This window comes from Macaca nemestrina, chromosome 5 (genome assembly GCF_043159975.1).
Source record: "Macaca nemestrina isolate mMacNem1 chromosome 5, mMacNem.hap1, whole genome shotgun sequence".
In the NCBI taxonomy this organism is placed as follows: domain Eukaryota; kingdom Metazoa; phylum Chordata; class Mammalia; order Primates; family Cercopithecidae; genus Macaca; species Macaca nemestrina.
Genome location: NC_092129.1, coordinates 65,176,743 through 65,200,275, shown reverse-complemented (window position 1 = coordinate 65,200,275; position 23,533 = coordinate 65,176,743). Strand labels below are relative to the sequence as shown.

The 23,533-nt window shown below is 39.9% G+C and overlaps 1 protein-coding gene across 5 annotated transcripts in view; it reads right to left on the bottom strand.

Moving 5' to 3' along the window:
* Positions 1-6,093: 6,093 nt before the first annotated feature.
* Positions 6,094-23,533, bottom strand: part of LOC105488979 (glutamate metabotropic receptor 1) — a 425,749-nt gene continuing 408,309 nt past the window's right edge. For 2 of the 5 annotated variants that reach the window (XM_011753528.3, XM_011753529.3), the window contains exon 9: positions 8,736-9,799. In XM_011753528.3, coding sequence (XP_011751830.2) covers positions 8,872-9,799 — 928 coding nt within the window. In that variant the 3' untranslated portion in view covers positions 8,736-8,871. Of the gene's footprint in view, positions 9,800-17,296; positions 17,382-23,533 lie in introns of all 5 variants that reach the window. The other 3 variants (XM_071096567.1, XM_011753530.3, XM_024795103.2) reach the window with 3 other exon arrangements.

Here is a 23,533-nt window from a genome sequence, read left to right as displayed (position 1 = left end):
CTGTTTTTTTTTTTTTACTTTGAAATTCTTTAGTAAATATTTTGGTAGTAATAATGACCTATTTTTTAAATGTTACTTTTAGAATGACGTTATGTTATTAAATTGCCGAACCATAAGACAATTACTACAAATCTTCTTATTTCAAGTATTTTTCTAATATATCTATAAATTACCACAATTAAACTGTGACTCAAAGGTAGAATTGGGCTTTCTTGTGGTAGCTGTCCATGGCAAGTCAATGAGTGGTGGTAATTCTACTTACGTAGTTAGACAAACTTCCCCAATTCCATAGAATCTTGAAGTCCCTAGGGAGATAATTCATACCCGCTTTCCAACTGGTGATTCTACAGTCAGCAGTATAACATTTCCATTATTTTTCTATTCAAACTAAGTGTGTTTATTTGTATCAAGAGCTTTCAGAATAGTGTTTTTAGCATAGCTTTTCAGCATAGTATGGTGGTTAAGAGTGTGGGCTTTGCAATCCAATGGATATACTTCACTAGCCTTGTGATCTTAGGCAAGTTTATATTTTTGAGCCTCAGTTTTCATATTTATAAAATAAGTCCTATCTCAAAGGATTTTACCAAGTCAATTGTGATCTAAAAATATATTGTTTGACAATCAAAATAATAATTATTTCTAAATAATTGATAAACTAGTAATCTCAGAAACTAGCCTAAAATGATATTATACATAGAAAAATCTTTTGGCATGAAATAATTTCTCATACTACTTACAGAATTCAGAAAACTATAATAATCAAAGTGTCTAGAAATAGTGAAATGATTAAATAAATTAAGATGTATTCACATAATGAAGTTTATGAAGCATTTTTGTTAATGTCAGTAAGAAATACCTTCAATGCTTTACCTTTTAGCTGATGAATACTAAGCAAGTCACTTTAATGATTTACCCAAGCCCCCTGTGTGCCACATGGCAAAGCCCATGGCATGTCTCAATTGTGCTAAGTCTTTGGAGAAGGGAGAGTGTTGGCCTTCATATAATTTGCATACTGCCTGTATCTCTGCCATCTTTGTTTCAGCTGCTAATTTTATGCTGTTTTTGCTCTTGCCTATGGATACTTTATTGCTCCTATGGCTGTTCCATGCATCTGTCCACAGGCACCTAGCCATCTATTCCCGGCTTGAGTTGGCCATGAGGAAATGCTTATACAGCATTGACATCTTATGTCCTATGAGGTTCTCTTCCTTGCTGTCATTAAGAGCTCATGTACTCAGGTACCCTCTGCTTCTGACTTCTGTTATTGACGCCCCATGATACGTTCTTACTATTGAGCCACACAGTCTTCTCTGTTGCTGAGTGTGGTAGATTCTGATTGGTTTAATCCCTGCTCCAGGATATAATGAGTTTAATTTTTGCTTCTGTCCACCCACCACCCAAGCCTTGTGGCTGATTTTCGCCCAGATATCATGCTTTCTTCTTCTCCTTCTCGCTCTCCTTCTCCTTCTCCTTCTTTTATTTCCTTCCTTTTCTTCCCCCTCCCCTCCCCTCCCCTCCCCTCCCCTCCCCTCCCCTCCCCTCCCCTCCCCTCCCCTCCCCTCCCCTCCCCTCCCCTCCCCTCCCCTCCCCTCCCCTCCCCTTCCCTTCCCTTCCCTTCCCTTCCCTTCCCTTCCCTTCCCTTCCCTTCCTCTTTTGGGTCTTGTCCTATCACTTCACTTACGCTGCAGCGTAGTGGTGTGATCATGGCTCACTGCTGCCTCATGCTCCTGGGGCTCAATGGATCCTCCCATGCCATATCAGCGTCCAGAGTAACTGAGACTATAGGTGTGCTACTGTGCCTGGCTATTTTTTTTTTTTTTTGTAGAAATGAGATCTCTCATTTATTTCTCATAACTCTTTTTTTCTCCTTCTTTCACACCATCTGTTGCCTTTCTCCATAACCTAGTTTCCCCAGGATACTACCACCTGTTGGTTATGGTGCTATATATTTGAACCTCAGTTAGGAACCAGGTATTAATTATTTCCCAAAGGTTTCCTGATTCTGTGGGAGATGGAGACTTGTCTAATTCCATAAACAAGTGATTCCTCAGATCTGGTCAAGTGGAAACTCCTGCTGTTGGTCATAATGCTAAATAAAAAAAAAAAAGCAGGAAATCCAATTATCAGATTGGTGCCAAGGTAACTGGGTTGTACCATTAAAAGTAAAAGCAAAAACTGCAAACTACAATTACCTTTGCATAAACCTAATATAAATGAAAGCTGATTCTAACTCTGTTAAAATGAAACTTACATGAAAGTCACTGGAAGGAAAAATAAAATCTATTTGGATCATATGACTATAGGTTTTTTCTTTAATTCCCAATTTTCTACAATGTGTTTTATTACTTTTGTAATAGAATAATACTAAATTTAAAGAATCATTGCATGGAAGTAATCCAGAATCTAACAACATACTTATTTAAAGCAAGTTTCACTTTAATTTTCTTTTGTGATTTTCCTTGCTATGAAGAAATAGTAGTCTTTGTGGGTGATTCTAGAAGTGCCTGTTCCCACTACAAGTGTTTCGATATACCTTTGCTTTGACTTCTTCAGGTCTTTGTTTTCAAGTCTTTATCTGTAGTGTTATCTACGTGTGTGGAAATATCCTCCCACTTTCTCTCTTTCTCTCTCTCTGTGCCCCCCTGCCTCCACCTTTCTTTCTCTCCATAATCACATCTGTAGCTGGTACTCTGTTGTTCTGACCACATGCCCTTGGTGCCTACCTTCCTCACACAAACCAACATTAAAATGTCCAACCTCCAGCATCTGCAACTCTTTCCCTGAGGGCTTTCTCTGGAGACAGGAGCCTGCACTTGGGACACACAGGGAGTAACTAGAATTTGACATGTACCTCCCTCCCCAGCAACGTTCAACCATGATTGACAGGAATTGCTCCAATTGCTACCCTGAATTCTCTTGCCCCAGAGGGAGTAGGGACACTTGTGAGGCAGGTTCTCCTCTGTCTCCCAGAGTTCCCAGCAGGACTGAACTCCTGTTTCCCATGGTGGCAACCCTGCATGGTAATGTCCCTTTATTGCCTGCATATTGTTTGCTTCCTCTGTTGCCTGCTCTTCTACCAGAGCTTCCAGGGATTGCTTCCCCAGTACACAACTTGTGGGAAAGTCCCCCTCTCAGGGTCTCTTTCTGGAGAAATTCAACTTAAGAAAAGATTCATATTCATATCCATTTATTGCAATTCATATAAAAATGGCTTAAGGGTTATAGCTGGCTCTGAGGTAAGTGTGAACTCAAAATGTGGCAAGACTGCGAACAAAGTTAACACAAATTTAGGCAGAAATAGGAGAATAATGATTAAAGAGAGTCAAAGTATATGTGTGGTATTGTGTCCAGTTCTGGATACAATATGTTCTTAAAGCATATTCAAAAATTGGGATATGATCATGGCCTGATTAGGAGATTAGGAAAACAATAACAAAGGTAACAATGGAAAGAAGTGAAGCTATTTGGCTTGAAGAATAAACTGCTAAAGAATGACATAATCACTGTATTCAAGTAGCTGAAGGGAAGTCATGTGCACAGTGGACTAAATTTGTTCAGTGTTTTTCTAAAAGGCAGAACTAAGGAAAAATTAGAGAAAAGCAATATTCAACTCAGGAAAGGAAAGAATTTTCTAACAAGTAAAGCTTTCCCTTATCAAATATAAGATTCTAGTCTCTGGAAATACTTAGGCAGAGGTGAAAAAAAGTCACCTAAATCTATCCTGACCCTTAAAATAAACTCTGGTTACATATGTAATCCTCTGAAAAGCTCATTTTTGTCCCTAGCATTTTATCTGCAGAATTTCATAGCCTACCACCCTGTTGCCTGCTTTGATGATTTTTCCTTGTAGATTCCCTGGTTCCTGTCATGCCTCCATTCTGGATTTGGGCCTGAGTTCTGCTCTCTGACCAGCATTATGGTTTAACAATGTGGTTTTGGACTTCTTCTCCCAGTGTCTAAGGCTCTCTGCCTTCTCCTTTGGCACAGCAAGTGCAGGTAGTTGGCCCTGTACCCAGTCCAGCCCATCAGTGGTGGCTTCTTGCTGTCTAGGAAGAGGAACAGAACACAGGAGAATAGAATCCTAAACAGGGTGAAAGTTTATTTTAAATGACTTTTAAGTTTACTTCCAACTCTAAGCCTCTGTCACTATTTTCCTTTTCAGTTTTTATGATCTTCATTCTTAAGCTTCATTTCTCTTGTTTATTAACTAATAAGTCTTTCTTCTGAGGCTTCCCTGGGAAAATCAAGCCCAAAATCAAGGTTTCTGGTGTTATTAGTTCAAGTCCTTACCAAAGCTCTTCCTCTCGCTCATGTTTCTCTAACTCCTGATAATTGGTTTTGTTTGCCTGTGTCTGAAGACAGGTACTTCTTTAAGAAAGGAAACCTGCCCCTGCTTTTCCCATGGGTGATTTATGTTGCCCTCACTTAAACTGATGTCCCACTTCAGTAGTTTATGTCTTACCTGCAGTTCTTCTGCAGAGGACACTGTCTTCCACACCCAACACTGATCTCTGGTTGGGCTCAATGGACTCTGCAGGAAAGGGGGACCTGCTGTCCATGGGCCAGCTCTTTCTGATGCCAAAAGGAGAGCTTGCTTTTCATGATGAAAACATGTGTTGTTCCAGCTGGCAGAGTTAGAATTAGTAGGTGGAAATATAGAGCTCTGGACCCCATAAGGATCTTGGAATAAATCTTCAGGGAATTGAGCTGGGAAATCTATATGGTATTATAACATTCATTTTCTATAATACTTTCTCAACAAACCTTTATTGAATATGTGCTTTGCCCTGAATTCAGAAATCAGAAAGAAAACTTGATCCCAAGCACAAAGGAACCACGTCCTTCATTCTTCCCTGGGCTCTGGAGAGGAACATGAATTAACAGGCTCTATATTGGATGAAAATGAGGATGGAAGCCCTGTTGGGCTACTTACTAGCTGAGAAATTTGAGGTGCGTTAGTTCAGTTATCTAAAGTTTCTATATGACAGCAGTAATGGAAAGATTAAATGAGAATGACTTCAAAGAACCTAGCACACAGTGGCTGGAACACAGCGGGTTATAAAAGTGTTGCTTCCCTTCTCTTTGATTCCCTCACAGGGCATTCTCTGTAGAAATCATGGGGCAGTTACTCATACATCATTTATGGCATCTGGACCCTAATCCTTGCCTCTCCAAATGCCTTCCATATTGTCCAAGGAAAGCTTCTGGACTCTCCCAAATGGAGTCCTTTGTGACCTACCATGACATTTGGATACGTCTTTGGACTATGGATCTTCAACATTTTTCTTTTTCTTCTCTATCATTTTTCTTTCCTATTTTTGTTTCTCATTCTCTCTCTTATGACTTTTCCTCTTGAGACGCAAACATTTCATAATTAATTATTCCATCTTTTAGGCACATTGAAGAAACCTCTGGTGTCCCAGCCCCTGTTTCTGGTTCTTCAACATTAGACTTCCTGTATGGTGCTTGCTCCTGCCATCAAAACGCATAACGAATCTCATGGTGTGGTCCTTGTACCATCACATTCTCTTTTTGAATGATACTTGGGAAATGCCTTACTTTGCAGGAATCTCATAGCAGAAAATGTGAATAACAGAGACTCCTTTGTTTGGGAACCAATGAAGTGTCTGTTGAAATGTAGAGGAGTAGAACTTAGGGTGAACAGAAGAGAAGCAGTAAGATTGGAAATGAGGTCCCCCTAAAGTGTGAACCATGGAAAGAAAAGCCTTGCAGGGTGTGAATAAAACAAAGCCGGGACCATTGGATGCCTTTGCCCCCAGAGCTCCACTAGAATGCCAGGAGTTTGTTCAGCCTCACACCCTCATCAAAAAGATGAATGACAATATCTGCCAAGGGCACTGCAAATTTTAATTTTGGAGTTCATTTAAAACTGCTATAACATGAGCTACCACTTCTTCATGGTCAAATTGTACTTCTCACCTACTTGATCTGTAGATCTTGTGTGGCATTCTCCAGCTTTCACCCAGAAGACATGTTCTGAGTCAAATCAAAACCTTGGAATTGTTTCTTCTACTGGTCTATTTCTATTATTATAACTCTCACAGACTACAGAGAAAGAACATACACATTTAATAAATAGAAAATATTTATTATACAGCGTTATCAAGATTATTTGACAAAAGGCAGTAACAAGCCAAAGGAAAACACGTTTACAAGAAGCTGAACAACTTGTATCAGCACATACATTAAGGTGAAGAGTTTCGGCCCTCTTGGTATAGGGTATGTATGTGTACATCTCCAATTTTGAACAATGATGACATAAGGACTAATACTCTATTTATTCAGGAGACCCCGTAATCACAATAATCATAGGCATTCAGAGTAATAAAGTGATCACAGTTGAATGAACATGTTCACCAAATGTCTTAGACCAACCTAATATCATCTTATACTTGAATATAAGTTGTTTTCCTTATCTATTCTAATTTTTACCAAATCTGAATACACAAGCCCTGTGATATTAGAGATGTATATTAGTGGCATTAAGAGTAAAAAATAAACATGATTCACTAATAGAGATCATATGCTTTCCCTCATGAATTTGTCAATTACTAAAAACCCATCTATTAATCACTGTAGCCATTGATTTTCCTCTGTCTGCTTTCTTACAATGAAAACATGGAACCGAAGTCCACATCTCAGTCATGAGATCTTTACAATAAAGGTGTTTTAAAATAATTTTTAAAGGAAATGCAGTTCATTCTTGGTGTGGAACTGACTAAACTTGGCAGTAGAAGTATAAGAAATATAATCCTCCAACATTGGAGTGGATGTTAAATTCTGAACAAATGATGCACTGGATATTTAAAGATTCTAAGATGATTTTTGGCTGAGAAATCAGCAGCTTCAATATGAAGGAAGCATATTAAAATATGACTGAACATAAGGCATAAACAAAGATATTTAAGGGGGTTTGAATTCATTCCACCAATAATAGAAGAAATCAAAACAGCAAGAAAAATCCTTTTATTGGGGATAAAAAGGGATGGTAAAGATGGAATAAGTGGATTACATGTCAATGGATATTACACAATAGCAAATAACAGAAACAAAACGTTATGACAGCAAAGACACAGGAATAAAAGTCCATGAACATAAAAATTAAAAGAAGGCAAAATGTGACTGATAAAGATTTTATAAATTATGAGCTGAGTTAGATGTTACTGTATGTTAGACGCTCAAGTAGCTGTGGAAAATCTTTTAAAAAAGCCTAATATAACCTGGAATAATCTAAATGCTTTGTTCAATCTTATGTTTTAATAATGTGTGCAAGCTTATAAAATGTACCGTTTATTTTCACTCTCAGTTTTTGTGCACTTTTAATATAACAAATTTTCAAATCACTTCATTAATAACATGTTGCCACATCAGAAAATATCTGAAAAATAAGTTCCATCTTAGAAGAAAAATGTCCATCCAAGCCGCATATGAAAACATTGAGCTATAGTATTCAAACCTTCAAAGAGCTTCTGTAGATATTGATGACAATGATGTATAAAACATTATTGGAACATAAAAAATATATATAGTATATTCAAAAGATAATTTCTAATTGCAGTTAGATTGACTACTAGGTTGACATTTGACATTACATTGCACAAATTTTACGATCGCACATATACAAGGACACAGGAACATATTCACTCGCTAGTTACAAGGACTTCAGTGACAATAGGATAGAATTATTTGTCATTTAAACCAGTAATAGTTGCTATGAGTACACCATTAGATTCAAAGATGGATTTGTTTCTGTAATACGTAGGAGAAATAATGGCACCAAATTGTACATATACGCATCTTAGAAGTTCAACTGGTGGGTATTATTTGCTACAGTAAGTGGAAGGGTAACAATTTTGCCACATGGTTTGTTCTTTAACTGAAGGTCAATGGAAAGCCCGCTTGGCACAAACACAAGTTAATCCACAAAAGGGTTCCCGCCACTCTCGAAATAATCTCTTCTGGCCTTTTCCCCAAATCACCAATAAGTGAATATGGAACATGAGAAGCTGATCATGTGTTGTTGTTTTTTTTCCCAAAGTCCCATGCTGATGGATTGTCCTATTTCTAGCTCCTTCCTCCGGTAGCACGCCTGATGAAGCACTTTTTGGTGATAATTTTGCTCTTATTCCTGTTTTCCTAAATAAAGGACATCCGCAGAGCAGCAGGGGGGTCCATGCACCTTTCTTCAAGTGCAGTCTCAAAGCTGGCACTGGATGGGTTGCGGTGGATGAAGAGAGACCCCTGTGCGGCTCCGTTCCTGAGTCTCCTGAAGATGAGGAGTCTAGTTAGCCCAGCGGAGAGAAGGGTTTCTGAGCAAGGAGCTGCTGTCCCATCATCCCATCATCCGTTTGGAATGGGTCTGGCCTGGCCCTTCCCCTCCGCGCACCTGCTCTGTCCGGCTCCACCAACTCACTTCGAATGCCATCAGGTGAACTCATGATCCGACTGGCATGTCCACGTAGGCTGTTCCTTAGCAAGCATGGCCCAGTGTGTGTGGGCATATATATATCTATGCACAATTGTGCAAAAGAGGAGATTATGTTTGTGATGTCATTATTTATTGATTTGTGATAAAAGTTATATACCATACGGAATTGTGCTTTGTCAGAATTCCCTTTCTTCCCAGAAAAGGCTTTGAGTAATTCAAGAATCCGAATCCTGACCTGGAGCATTTTTTGCTTGGTGTCCTTCCCTCTCTTCCTACTTAAGGCGGCAGCAGCAGCAGCGGTCTCCTCCTCTCCTCCCGGCGAGGTCCCCCACTCCCAGGTTTCTCCCCGCAGCTGTTCGCACATCTCTGGAGGTGTAGGAGCTCTCTGGCTTGTCTTGCTTTTCTACGTGGACCCTTCCCCCCTACAGGGTGGAAGAGCTTTGCTTGTAGTCCCGCAGAATGACGGAGGCGTAGGACACGTTGGGAGGGGTGCAGAGCACCGACTCGGACACGGGGGAGCTGGGCACCGAGCTGCCCGAGGCCACCGAGTCGCGAAAAGGCGACGGAGGCGTCAGCGCAGGCGAATCCTCCGGGGTCAGTTTGCTGGCCGCCTGCAGGTCCTCCTCCTCCTCTTCCAGTTCGTCTTCTTCCGTGTTCCCTTCCCGCTCGTGCTCATACACGTACTCCTGAAGGAGCTTAAACCTCTCGCTGTCGTCGTCGTCGTCCGCGGGCGGGGAGACCAGCTCCTCCTCGAAGGTGCTCAGCTGCAGTGGCAGCATCTGCAGGTGCTGCGGGGGTGGCGGGGCCTGGTACAGGGACCGCAGCCCGTTCCCGGGACCCCCGGGGCCTGCCAGCACCGCGTGAAAATCCGGGATCGCAGTGCTGAAGTTGCTGACCACTCCTTGGAGCTGGTCCATCAGCGATTTCTGCTGTGGAGGGGGCTGCTGCTGCTGCTGCTGGAGAAGAGGGGGCAAGCCCTTGGGGAGGGCTGGGTCAGCCAGGAAGAGGGGAGTCTCCTCTGAGGTCAGGTGGGGCGGCAGAGGCGGAGTGGTCGCCGTGCTTGGCACGCGCCTGTGCACCACCATGGAAGGGCTGCCAGGAGGGCTAAAGCGAACCGGCTGGGCATCCTCCTCCTCCTCTACGTTGTAAAGGGTCTTGGTGCTGGTATCTGAAAAGGTAAGGCTCTTGCCAGAGCCTTGGTAACTTTTAGTGAGGGGCTTGATGACGGCTGTTTGGTTGCAGGCCGTCTCATTAGTCTTCACGTGCACAGAGAGGCGCTGCCACATGTGCTGTCCCTTGGACATCTGTCCTCCACCTGGTTCAGACCATGACACAGACTTGCCATTAGAACTATGAATAAAATAGAGATGGATTTATTTGCAGATAGATCATGCACACAGGATAAAATACATATAAAACATATGCAAACCTAGCTCAATGTAATTTAACTGCTGTCTCTGCTGTAGGCCTTTGCTCCAGCACCCCATACCGCCTCTTACAAAAGGAACACCAAGAGCTGTAGTTACCACGGGATGCCACTGGAGCTGCAGCCAGTGATTCCATCCCGAGCCAAGGAAGGAAATATTGACCCTGAGAAAAGTTGTTGAGGAGAAAAGCCAGTTTGTTGTAGAAATAGCTATTTTCATTTAGGTCTAAGATTTCACAAAGCTCTTTTTCTCCCTTGCGCTCTCTCCCTCTCCCTCGCTGTCTCTCTGACACACACACACACACACACACACACACACACACTCTTTTGAAAAACTCCCAACTGATGGAGGAAAACTTTTTTAAAAAAAATCTTAGTTACATATGAACAACCAAAATAATGGCTATTGTCCTTGGGACAAATTAAGAACCACATACAAAGCTACTCTCGTTGTGTTGTGGGATTATAAAATAGATCCTCTCAGTTGCCCATTCTCATATGCAAGTATATCCCATGACCAGGGTGGCGTGATCACACAGGGTACCTATAAGGAACATAAAAAAGCAGATGACAGAAAAACTCGGACTCATGGTCAATTTATGAGCTTCGTAGCTTTTGATTTTTTTAAAAAACATTTCAATGCATAATTTCTCACACATACAGTGGATCACAATTCACATAAAGGCCCTGATTCACAGCAACTAGTTTGGGATTTTCACACTAGGAACATTAGGAACAAGATTATGATTGAGACAAAGCAGCAGTTACTGAGACAAAGACCTCTACTCATTTAGCCTTGGTGAAGAAAAGTCTTAGGGTGCCAGCAGTCTCCCAGCCGTATCAACTCTCATCTTCATGGCACCCACAGAAAACCAGACATATGGAGTTTCTCCCTGAATAAGAAAATAATGAGATGTACTGTGGCATACACCCCAATATCTGTCCTATTGTAATAACTCTGATCTTACTTCTGGACTTAGCTTCTTTTCTGTATAACTTTTAGCATATGGTGGTACCTTACCATAGCCTTCTATTAATAACAATGGTGGTAATCCTTAAATCAGGAAATAATTGTTTCTTTTTTTTTTTTTAAGAAGTCTGTTTTTTCTCTGTACTCAGTAAAATGACAGAGAAAGTAGCATAATAATAACACATGTGTGACATTAAAAGAAATATTTTTTTTCTTGAAGTGGAGGTGTGAAATAGACTATATTCTAGTTTTTGTTTGGAAAAAATGTAGGAAATGATTAGTAGTTTAAATAATGGTTTATTTAATCATCTTGAGAATACAAGAACGAATACTTCAAAAATTATATGTGAGCACCATTTATGATGAAGGCAATGTTTTGACATTTCATATTTTATAATCTTGAAACGTAAAGTGAGACAGATAAGTACACATGAGTGTAAAAGTCTGATATTGATTATAGAAAATTTTGGATATAAAGGCTCTAAAACAGATAAAACAGTTAAAAGTGTTGACCTCATTATTTGGGAAATAGGTGGTTCCTCCATATATCTGATAACCTACACTGCATTTTTAATTTTCTAGGAAAAAAAGGTCATCTCTATTATATCAAAGTTAATATTTCTTTCAAATATATGCTTTACACTTTATCTGAGACTGTATAAGTACTTGTAAAGTTTTAAAAAATTGTCTCATTGACTTCCACACTATGTAGTTGGAATAGCTGACTCTTTTCTGAAGTGAACAAACTAAAGAACAGGCCAGTGGCGTTCCTGGCAAGAACAGGTAGTCAACCAGCCAGCCAGAATCACTGCCAGAATCTGCAGTTGTTCTGAGCTTAAAACTCTAGGTAAGCTCATCCCTCACTTAATATTTCTCAACAACCCCCTCATCTACCACTATACACACTTTGTTTCTCTTTATGCATTCAATATGCCTCTTCTAGAAAGGCAAATATAAAACTTATTTGCCCTCCTTAAGAATGTCTTACTACATACAACATCCAACTCAGTGATTTGCATCATTTTAAATTGCAATGAAAAAAATGAAACCATCATTCTCGGCAAACTATCGCAAGAACAGAAAACCAAACACCGCATGTTCTCACTCATAGGTGGGAACTGACAATGAGATCACTTGGACTCGGGAAGGGGAACATCACACACCGGGGCCAATTACAGGGAGGGGGGATGGGGGAGGGATTGCATTGGGAGTTATACCTGATGTAAATGATGAGTTGATGGGTGCTGAAGAGCTGATGGGTGCGGCACATCAACATGGCACAGGTATACATACGTAACAAACCTGCGCGTTGTGCACATGTACCCTAGAATTTAAAGTATAATAATAAAAAAAAATACAAAATTTAAAAAAAAAAGAAAAAAGAAAAAAATGTTTCCTTCCCCACCTTCCCACTTCTTAATAGGCGTTAGGAAATGTCTTCTTAATGTTTACCAGAAAAATGCTTAAACAAAATGTTATCCTGTATCTATTTGGTTGTGTGTATGTGTGTTAAAAAAAAAATAAAATAAAATAATAAAAATAAAAACAACAACAACAAAAAAAACAGGTCCCTTGAGAACTAGTCTGCCTCTAATTCAACCAGCAGGCTTAGCTGTCCCTTAGTTTCCACACATAATAGCAAAAAGGTAGCTTGTTTCCTGGAAAGCCCTAAGGTGATCCCACTCATTCACATGGGCTGTTTTCCTCATTGTCCACAGGTTCTATGCGGGCCTCTTTTTAAATCAAAAACGCCCATAAGTTAACGGTATTATTAATCATGTTGCAGACAGATATAATCATAATTTAATTCTATTTTAATTAAATCCAATTTTTATTGTTGAGATGGGACATTTTCACTATGGCCTTCAAAACTGGTAACTGTTGTTCCCCTCAGTCTTGCTCTAGATTTGCTGTGAAGTACTATTTAATTAGGAAACAGATCTCACGCCTCAGGGAATTTATCAGATTAACAAAATTAGCATAATCTTTTTTTCAAGGACAAAACAAATTGCTTTTTAAAAACCAAAGATAGGAGAAGGAATGTATCATCTCACAGACGTTGCAGCACTGAGTATAAACTTTGGTCCTTCGGGATGAGTCATTTCTTACCTGTGGTCCATAGATAATCTGAAAGGTCCATGTATCTATACCTGCATTAAGCATTGTTTTTAGACTGAATAAATATTATGTATTTGTAGACAACGCACTGCTGTTTTTAAATGTATGTGGATGCTGTTATAATAAAGTGTGCTATTCAATACATGTGTAACTAAATTCTGGGAAGCTTTTATTTTGTTCCATATTCAAATGGCCATGAATAGAGGTACATTTAGTAATAATAGATTCAGGTGAAGGCTTAAGAACTGTTTTGTTGAGAAAAGAGAGCATCTTATTTGAGAAGGCTGGGAACCAACTACTGTGATATTAAGAACAGAAAAATATATAAAATCAAATCCCTTTATATCAAAAAAGAGTAAACACATTATAAAAATACAGTATTACCCTGCAAAATGATATTTATTTAATCCCAGATAACTTTAATTGTTTCTGCTTATGCCACCAGCTTCCTCCTTCTATTGTTTAATTTTATTTGGCCTCCTAATCTTAGGAAAAGCAATCAGGTTTAGAAAACACCACATACTTGTTACAAAACACCCGAACCTTTTGCTCAAACTTCAAAAGACAGACCTGAGACCTAAAACAATCTCATATTTGAAGATCAAATGCAGCAGCATTTAGAGTAAATATCTCAGGTGGCTCAATTGGAGGAAAACACAGTTAGGCCTACAGAATGTATAGAATAATGTATAGTTACTGTGTGGACATCTGGGCAGGCCTGAGGCTGCAGTTCCAGCAACAACAGGTTCAGGATCTTGCTTTGATTTTTCTTTCATTAGATAACTATCTCAATCCCCCAAACAGAAAACCCAATATTTACAGCACTCTTGAGAGTTGAGAGTGGGTGGTGTAAACAGATTAGTGTATCTTTGGCATTCAGTGATCCTGTCTGTTTTATTTGTTTCAGTAAGTACTAGTTACATCAGCAGAGTACACTGTTCTCTGATCCAGAGAGGTTTAAAATGGAAATAACAGTGGGTGGGTGTTTGAGATCATCAGGAGGGAAGCCTCCTGCACAAGCTGCCTGAAGGGGAAGCTTACACAACACCTGTCTTTCTTATGTCCAAATCAAGTCTTTGCCTCTAGGCTTAATCTTCACAACAGAATAAGGACAGTATCCAGAAAGCCCACAGATAATGCAAGACCTTCGCATAAGAAAGAGAGGCTCACTCTTTGGAAACTGAGGAGGGTAGTCTTTGTTTTCTCTGAAAGTGAAAATGGAAACAGAAAACACCATCGAGTCCCAGGAAGGAGAGAATTGGTTCATCAAGAAAAAATATCAAAAGGCACAGGCTTCGGGGCAGTTCTGCTCTGGCTCCTGCAGCTACAGCTAGAATATGAGGCCTGTCAAGGAAGGGGAGGTTCTGACCCCACCAAAACTTTCCCAAAGGAATGCTGGAAATACAACTGTCCAAATAGTTCAACTTCACATTCATCAGCCCTCTGGTACCCCAGTGCAGCTTCAGAAGTAGGTCTTGTAGAATCTCAGGCCTAAGAACTATTTGACACCAGTTGAATCAGACTTCTGTTTTCCCAGGCAACCCCAAGTTTGTCATCAATACAAAGGACTCCCACTGACTCCAGCTCCACTTCTTGAAAGTCTTCCAGAAAAATCTGCATATTTAGAATGTATTCTCAAACTTGGGGACCTATCTGAACATAATTACAATTTCTCATCTTTTTGACTCATCATAGAGAATCTCTGAGTGTGCTTTCTAATTATATGAGAACGTGGTAGTTTCTGTCGATATTACATCTTAAATAGTATTGTGAAGCTTAGCCTTTTCCCCTTTAATTCTACCTTCATCTTAAGCTAGTCAGAAAGCCATTGGCTTGCTGAAATTAGAGAATATCACAAAGTCTAAATATGCAGTTCTTCTTTTAGGATGTTTAGATCAATTACATCCTACATCCTCAAGTTATATGACACCAGATAAAATACAATACAAAGAAAATCAGTTTGCCTTTATTAAGACCTGTGCTTTCTTCATTTGATCAATAAAGAAAAAGACATTCAGAGATAAAATTACCTAATCAAATTCAGTAAAGTATGGAAGGCACCATAAACTTTGGGTAGAGGCTCCACTCTTCCGAGAAAATTGCTCAATTAATTTCATATTAAAGAATAGAATTCTGATGGATACTAAAATTTTTCCAAGTACATTTTGAATGGTCTTTGGTCCAATGTAATCATGGTTACCGGCTGATCTAAGAAATTCTTGTACCAAAGTCTATTTAAGACAATATGTTGGTACCATGGCATTGCTGTAGCAGAGGTATAACAAATATGATTATATTTCTTCAGGAAGTATAGATGAATGTAAATTATGCTCCCTTTAAAGGAACTTCAGATCAAACATTATTATTACTTCTATGCTTTGTGCTACCAGAAACAATCTCTTAATAGTAAGAGATTTTGATGCTCCTCGGCTCTACCTGGAGTTCTCACAATTTACCCTGGGAAATGGGAAAACTGGTAAATTTTCCAATTTGCTGATTTCCCAACAAAGAAATGCAACTGCCATATTTCCTGAAACTGGAAAATTTGCCAATTTTCTAACTGCGATAAAAATTACAGCTGCATTGCTCTGTTGGGATTATTTCTCAGGAGTAGGATACATCTAGACAGATCATAATGGTCCAGTAGGCAGCTTTATTTCCGTCATCACTAATCTCTTTGCCTTGCCTATTCACAAAAACAGTGGGAACTGAAGGTCACAGAAGAACATATCTTTAAAAAAAAAAATTTAACAGGAACAACCATGGCTAAAAATATCCAGTCTTAGTTTAGTCTATGGTGCACAGATTTAAACCTACTTATCTCTTCCTAATCCTTTATGGTCTGAAGAAGGAGTGTTTGAATAGATCCTATTCTGAAAGTTCTTAATGGCCAGTCTGTTAGCTTTGCTGATTGTTACTTTATTTTCTGTCACCCACCAGGGAGGTACCACATTCAGCTTTTACTTTTGCTTTTAGGCACTCACCTTTTAGTCTCAAAATGTCAGTCAACTCTCCTCTCTCTCTGGCCCTGCTGTCATGATAAGACAAGCACATCTACCCATTCCCATCAATCCTTTTTGACAGGCAGCCAGCAGCTCTCACAATTAGAATCTCCTTGCTGTGTCCTTGGTTAGACTCACCCCATGATGCAAGAAACACTCAGTGCCTTCTGAGCTTGGGAGAATTACAGAGAATTCATCCAGCCACAGTAGAGTGGCTCTGGCCTAGATGTACAGACGCCTCTCAGTTACTACCTGGAACACCAGCAGGACTACCGTATTTGTTCCTCTAAGGATCAATATGATTTGATGGAGACCACACTCTTTCTATTTGGGCTTGTATGAGGAAAAGCAGAAAGGCAGACAACAGACTTCCCAGTGCACTCCACTGAGTGAAGGGAAGAGATGTTATGGCCCTATTCACCAGCCTCCATGGCCAGGTTCAGTAGCAGACATTTGAACAAATCGGGCTCTTCTCATCTGAAGAGCTATTCAAGCCACAGGCACCTCATCAGTGGACTCCCTCCTGCTGCAGGAATGTGTACCTTTGACTCTCCCAGGAGTTTGAAGGGCTGTAAAGGAACAGCTGAAAATGACCACAGACTCCGTGCACAACGAACTGAACATGGTCTATGTTCTTTTGTTAACTTAAAAAGACACTGTCAAGATCTAAAGGTCAAAAATGAGACCAAACATGCATCGTTTTTATCAGACGAGGAAATCTGATAAAAATCACTCATAATGTTAGGAAAATGACTGCTTTTCCTTTTTGTAAAGTGTACTTTCTGTGGGACACACAAAACTTTTGTTTTGTGCTCCCCAGGGCGTGGGAGGCACCCAGCAGAGGCTCATGTTGGCACCCACCCCCGCAAACTGACATGATAGAACTCTTCCATAAATTCAAGCTATGACTTTTACTTTAGTGCAGACAGCATCATTTCAAACATTTGTGCAACCGCAAAAAGGCAAAAAAAGAAAAGAAAAGAAAGAGCTCTGTTTGCCAAGGAGAAGCTGATAAATTTCTGAAGGGGGAAAATTCACTTTCGAGCTTGTGAGTGGGAGTCACAAACAAAAGTGAATCTCCAGAATCAGGAAAAAAAAAAAAATAGTGCATCAAAACATAAAAAAGCAAAAAGACTAAATGAACAACTTGACAGTGTCCTTTTAAGAACGATGGACAATAAATTTAAGGCAGTCGTGCAAACCATGGCACGTAAATGAATTCTTCATTCTGATGGCATGCATCACATCTGTTTCCATGTTAGAAAGTGGAAAAACCCAGGAGAGAGAAAGCAAGGGGCAAAACACTAGATTTTCCATGCAGCTTCTCTTACACATTCACTGCAGTGTGGGGGTTTTCAAAGCTGCACATGTGCCGACGGACATTGGCTGGTGGGCGAGAATTCTGGCTGCCTCTTCCTGAAGATTGAAAAGAAAAAGACACCCAGTGAGCGAGGGGGTTATACATGTGTACAGATATGGCAAGTCCACCACTCAGGCAGTGCCTGGCCCTGAGCCTTGCTCTGTATTGCCTCCACCTCCATTTCCTGTATGGTCTCTGCTCTGCCTGGCTGTTTCTTATTGCCAGGCTATTTCTTAAAGCCATGTCAGTGGGGTGCATCTCTTTCCAAGTGGCAGATGTTTTTTTGCTCTCGGTGTGTGTGTCTATCCTAGGTTGGCTCTTTCCCTCCACTGTTGACACCTTTCTTTATCCCTGGTGGCAGTGGACTTCACCTATACTCACTTTGATGTAGGCTGATTCTTCCCGCCCTCTACCCTTCTTAAAGGAAGTGCAAGAGTTTGTCTGACACTGTGACTTAATTGCACTCTTAATTTTCCTGCATATTATGGCATCATGAATGCATTGCTGTCACTTCATATAAAGTCACATTTATCTCTTGGCATTCACAAGACAGAAGGTGTCCAATGGTAGAGAGATGGGGAGCAGCAAGAGACCCACCTGTTGAGACTGGAAGAATCTGTACAAGGGAAGAATATCATCTCATTCCCTAATTGGATGTCTCCCTATACAGTACCTAGGATAATCTGTCCTCTGTGCCCCTTTGGCAGATGGAGAAGAGAACTGGCTAAACATGACAAGGCTGATGGGCAGCCATGGGTAGTTGGTCTTTCCATCATTTTTTGGAATAAGGATAAGTGCTTTTCCCGTAAGTCAGCTAGCACTGCAGAAGGTGGTGGGATAAAGCTGTCTGGCTGTCATGCCACATAAGTGGGCTGCCTGTCATAGAAAATAATTTCAGGGACAAGATGCTTAGGGTGAACTATCAGCACATGCTACAGGTGGTATGGATGAGGTTGGTTCAACTGGAGAGAAATCTCTCATGTCAGGGGACTCTGCAGTGATGCAGTTCCCTATAGGGCTCCTCAAACTCATCAGTGCTCTCTATGAGTCAACATCTGACCCTCTACCCAGAAGATCCTGGTAACAACTGTCCAGGGTAACCTGGAAGAGGACCACAGTGGCTCCTGGCAAGTCAAAGACCTTTTCCTTCTCTTCTATCTCTTTTTCCCATCAAAGTAGACAGAAGAGTGAAAACTCGGAAGAAAGAGGAGGAAGAGGCATTGCAGGAGGAGACCATGCCCCTTCCCATTCCAAGTCTTTCAGGCTGAGTCATGACACGTGCTGGGAAGAAGAGCTGTGAGTTTTAACTTTTAAAAAAGAATACTCTGGAACAGATGTTCACTACCTGAGAGCAAGGGATTTGATCTGAATGTATAAGTCAGGAAAAGATTTTCCAAAGCACAATGAATGTAACAGAGAAGCAACAAAATTAATCCATATGTACGATTCCATCAAGTTTGGACCATTCACGAAATCATTTAAAGGTGCATGATCTACCCACAGTAATTTGAAATCCTCATCCAAAAATAAGAATTTGAGACACCTTGCTGTAACTTCATTATTACTGCAATAATCCATTCATTTAAGAAACTTAGGAAAAGAGACACTGCTTGCTATCAAACTTGTCAAGGTAATATGCCCCTGACATTCAAGATGCCCACTTGAAATCACAAAGATCATTGAAACAATGAAAATGTTAGCAAGGAGATGATCAGGAGTAAAGGTATGTCTGAATATATAAATGAAGTTAGTGGGAAGTAATATGTAAAATAATATTCAAACAACTTTATTTCTCATGAAAGAAGATAGAAAATACACTCAAAGCATCAGGCGTTGCCTTGTTTGCATGCTCTTGACCCTCTAATTAATTCTACTTTTGAGGAATGTCTGTACATGGTCTATTCAATTGGCACTGGGAACTGGGCCCTGGCAGGACCAGCTTCACGGGCCTGTAACCAGCACAGACAGACAAACACAATCCCTCCCTCTAAAGAGCCCTGCACTTGATGTTTAGTGCTCTGTGATCATCCTCTTGAAATTCATAATAATGTTATCTTTTAATTTGTGTTTTGTAAGTGATGGTCAATGGGAAAATAGAGCATGCGCTGGGAGCCTCAGTTTACACATGGCCCCCATCTTGCAGCCTCCCTGCCTTTCTGGACAGGCTATGGGCTTTTTGGACTCTTGTCCCCTGGGTCTCAGCCCTGTCCAGCCTCCCACTATCTGTTCCTGCCTAGAAATCACTGCCACTTTCCCTCCCTCCCTCACCTTCCCTCCCTTTCCCTCTCCTTCCCTCCTCTTCCCATTCCTTTTTCCTTTCCTTTCTGTCACACACTGATGGATTCAGCATAGCTTTACCCATATATTTCCATTGCCCACCACTGACAAGGGGTTGGGCACAAGTCCTGACGAGATCAGGGTCTGATGTATGTGCCCTGCACTATCTCAAGACAATGAATGGCAGTGGTTCTCTCCTCCCTGGACTGGCAGTGCCACTACACTTTTGGTAGGCAACACGCAGTGGCAAGCCTCTTGCCCATCCTTTATCCAGATACCTTAGATGTCTCTGCACTGTTATTGCAATACCCTTGGGAGTCGCCTGTCTAATGTGGACTGAGGCAAGAGGCATATGAGAAAGAAAGGGAACTGGTTCAACTTCCCTATGGCCTCTGCCTGGTAACTGGCTGGAGGGGAACCTGGCAGCCTGTGGGCCATGCACGTGCAGTCACAAAATGGGGGCGGCCGTGTCTGGTGGGACTTCATTTGCCCCACACAAGGGAACACAGCACTAAATGGAAAATACAAAACACCATGACAAATCAAGAGAAGCTATGGCTTTATAATGCAGTACCGTTAACACTTCCCCTGCTTTTTGAATCAGGGGCTCCGTGTTTTCATTTTGCACTGGGCCCTGCAAATAATGCAGCTGGTCCTGCCTGCTGGGGATGTCTAATGATAAAAACAAGGGGTCGGGTCAATATGCCTTGACAACTTAGAGACTTGATGTACTGACCGTAGCACAGTTGCACAGTGTGGTGTACCCGGGCTGCATCTGTACTTCTGTGTCTCCCGGGAACTGGACAGGAAGCTCTGTGGCCTCTGTGACTTACATTCCCTCTTTAAACTACTCCTGCAGTTAGGGGACAGTTCTGTGGTTCCTTTGAGGCTTTCAGGCATATTGACAGCCAAGCTTCACACAGTAACTCTGAGTAATCCCAAAGACACCCTAATTAACTATTGATGGAGAGATTTGAAAAAAAAAACAATAAAGCATCTCCTTTATGATCCCTTTTTTTTTTTTTTTTGGTCTCTGACTTTCACTTTGCATTGCAGTGAAATATAAATGGCCCTGCGTACAGACCTTGCTTTTATGAAAGGAGTGTTTTATTAAAGGTTACAGGCCAAGCCATGTAAAATCTGAGGCCAGAGTGGCCATTTTATCAACTGCATAAAAACTGAGAGAAAGAGGTTGACTTCAGGGTATTTTTAGTAATTGTAAAACCACATATTCAACCAACCACAGATTCAGCAAGCCAGAGTAAAAGCTTGGAGGTAAAATGTAGCATATGGGGGCTTGTCAAATATAAGTCCCAAATCTGTGCTTGAATCTTTTGGCAGAAGTTGTGGATTTAAAGAAACCCCAGAAGTAGTTTAGTTAGAAAGAATCCTCTTCAATTTATTCTTAAAGTGCAAAGATCTCTCTCTCTTTCTCTTCCCTTCTCTCCTTCCTTCCTTTTTTCTTTTCTTCCTTCCTTCCTCTCTTTCCCTCCCTCCCTCCCTCCTCTCCCTTTCCTTCTCCTCCCCTCCTCTTCCCATTCCTTTTTCCTTTTATTTCTTCCTTTTGTAAAGTCACTGCTTATCATACACTGATGGATTCTGCATAGCTTTACCCATGTATTTCCATTGTCCAAATAATCTTCCTTGATATAACAACCTATCTGTCTTTGAGAGATACTTAACTCTGTATGACTTTGCTTTAATATGTTATTTTATTTACATCAGGTCACCCATTCTTCCCCACTTTCTATGTAAATATTTATTTTTTAAATGAAGTCAGAATTTGGTACAAATAAATTTTACTCAGTATGATGTTAGCAATGAGATCTCTGGACATTGAGTCAGGAGGCCTGGCACTTTCCAATTGTATGATCACTTCTTTCAGACTCAATTTTTTCACCCTTAAAGAAGGATTGTTGAAAAGGTATTGTGAAAATGCTTTCAAATAGCAAAATGCTATTCCAGCCTAAGCCATAAGCCATTGCTATTAATACCCTTATTTTGAAGGATGGAAAAATAAAGACACAGACAAAAGACCCAGATATTTTAAATATCAGTGTGTATTTAGCTTAGACTTATTTCATAGGATCTCAAACTTCCCTTCACTTTACTCGTTGACTTTAACCACTTTCCTTACTTAAGAATGTCAATAACTTCTGGTAGAAAATAAACTAGACTTTATTTTCTCTCTCTTCCAGACTTTTTTATTTGGGCAACAGTGACTTTGAATGGATTTGTCAGGAACAGGTGAGGCACACAGTCAGGTTAGCTGTCTATGAAGTTGCATGTTTATGGAAGTTTGGAGGTTAATCTACTTTTTAGCAGAGATAAAATGGTCTATACAATTCCAGATGGTCAGTCTCAAAAATATAGAAAGCTCACCATGGAAATAATAATGCAGCAGCTGTCCAAAGTAATCATAAAGAATGACAGCCACCACTCAAGACCATTTTAGCAGGGTAAAGTCTATTTTATGTTGTTTTTATAGATAAATACATAATTTGTGCCTCTGATTGCTGTCAAAAGCCAACTGCATTTTTGCCTATTTTCTGAATTTTAATATTTGTTTTTCAGCATTTGTTCATAGGAATGGAGAATGGAGCTCTGAGTATGTGTGCAGGCTCTCTGAAAACAAATTTTTTTCCACCCTTCCTTTTAACACATGCATGTATGTCAAAACTCTTATATGCACAATGCAGTTTTTCCATATAGGTGTAAAATATTGCTTCATTTCAAAATTTTTAATATTAAGATTCATAAACTAGTAAGAGACTACAGAGAAAGATTTAATAACATTCAGTTTAGTTACTACCATAGATTTGCCAAATATTAACATTTTGCCTTATTAAAATCTTCTTTCTTTTGAAAATACTAAGGATATGTTTGAAGCCCTCTGTATATTATTCTAAATATGAATCTTCTCCTTTTAAAGAGACAAATTGGTATGTATTGTCACTTGGCATATTTTAATGCTTTTACAACATGTATACTCATATGTGTCAGTAAATAATGCATGACAGTGTTTAGCATATTGTATTTTATATACTTGACATTACTCTACATTTCCATCCAACAATTTCCCTTTTTGCACAGTATTATGTTGGTATGTATAGCTCTAGTTCACTCACCTAAATTAAATTGAATAAATACCACACTTTAACAAATAATCCATTCTTCTGCTGATGACCATTTAGTTTGTTTCCTACATTCTGCTATTTTATCAATGCTGCAATAACCATTGTCAAGTATGTCTTCTTGCACAAACGTGGGAGATTCTTTCCCATGATATTTACTTAAAACTAGAATTGGTACTTTGTTGAGCATGCACATTCATCTTTCTTATATATTGCCAAATTGCTCTGCAAAGTTCTTGCACAATTTACACTAGTGTATGAGGTTTTTAGACATTCTGTTTGGTTTTCAAACACTTTTAAAATTAACTTTTTATTATGACAATTTTCAAAGATATCAGATGTTGTCATCCTGATGCATACTTTGTAAAAACATCCCATCAATCTTTCCTCTGGTGGTTTTAGCAGCCATTAATTATCAGAGTGTAGATAAATTATTTTATTATGAGACTTCAAAGTGGTGATGCAATTCTACCATCCTTTTTGTATCTGTCAACTATATTTCCTTTCTAAAGAAGAAGTTTCCCTCATCATCTATTTAGTTCCTCTGAGATAGAGTTCAAACGGAAAATGCAAGGCAAATAGATGATTCTTTTCCTTTATTTACCAATGTTAAGAATCCTGACTTGATTTTCTAACATTCTCCAATAGTGTATCACATGGGGGTCTGCTTCTACTGTCTGTTTCCCTAGGTTTTCCAGAAATATGGTCCTATCTCTTGGTATGCCTAATAGTATTTTATATCAGATGAGACTCTGTGAACATATAAAATAAGATTATGTTGAGGCCCTAGAAAGTGC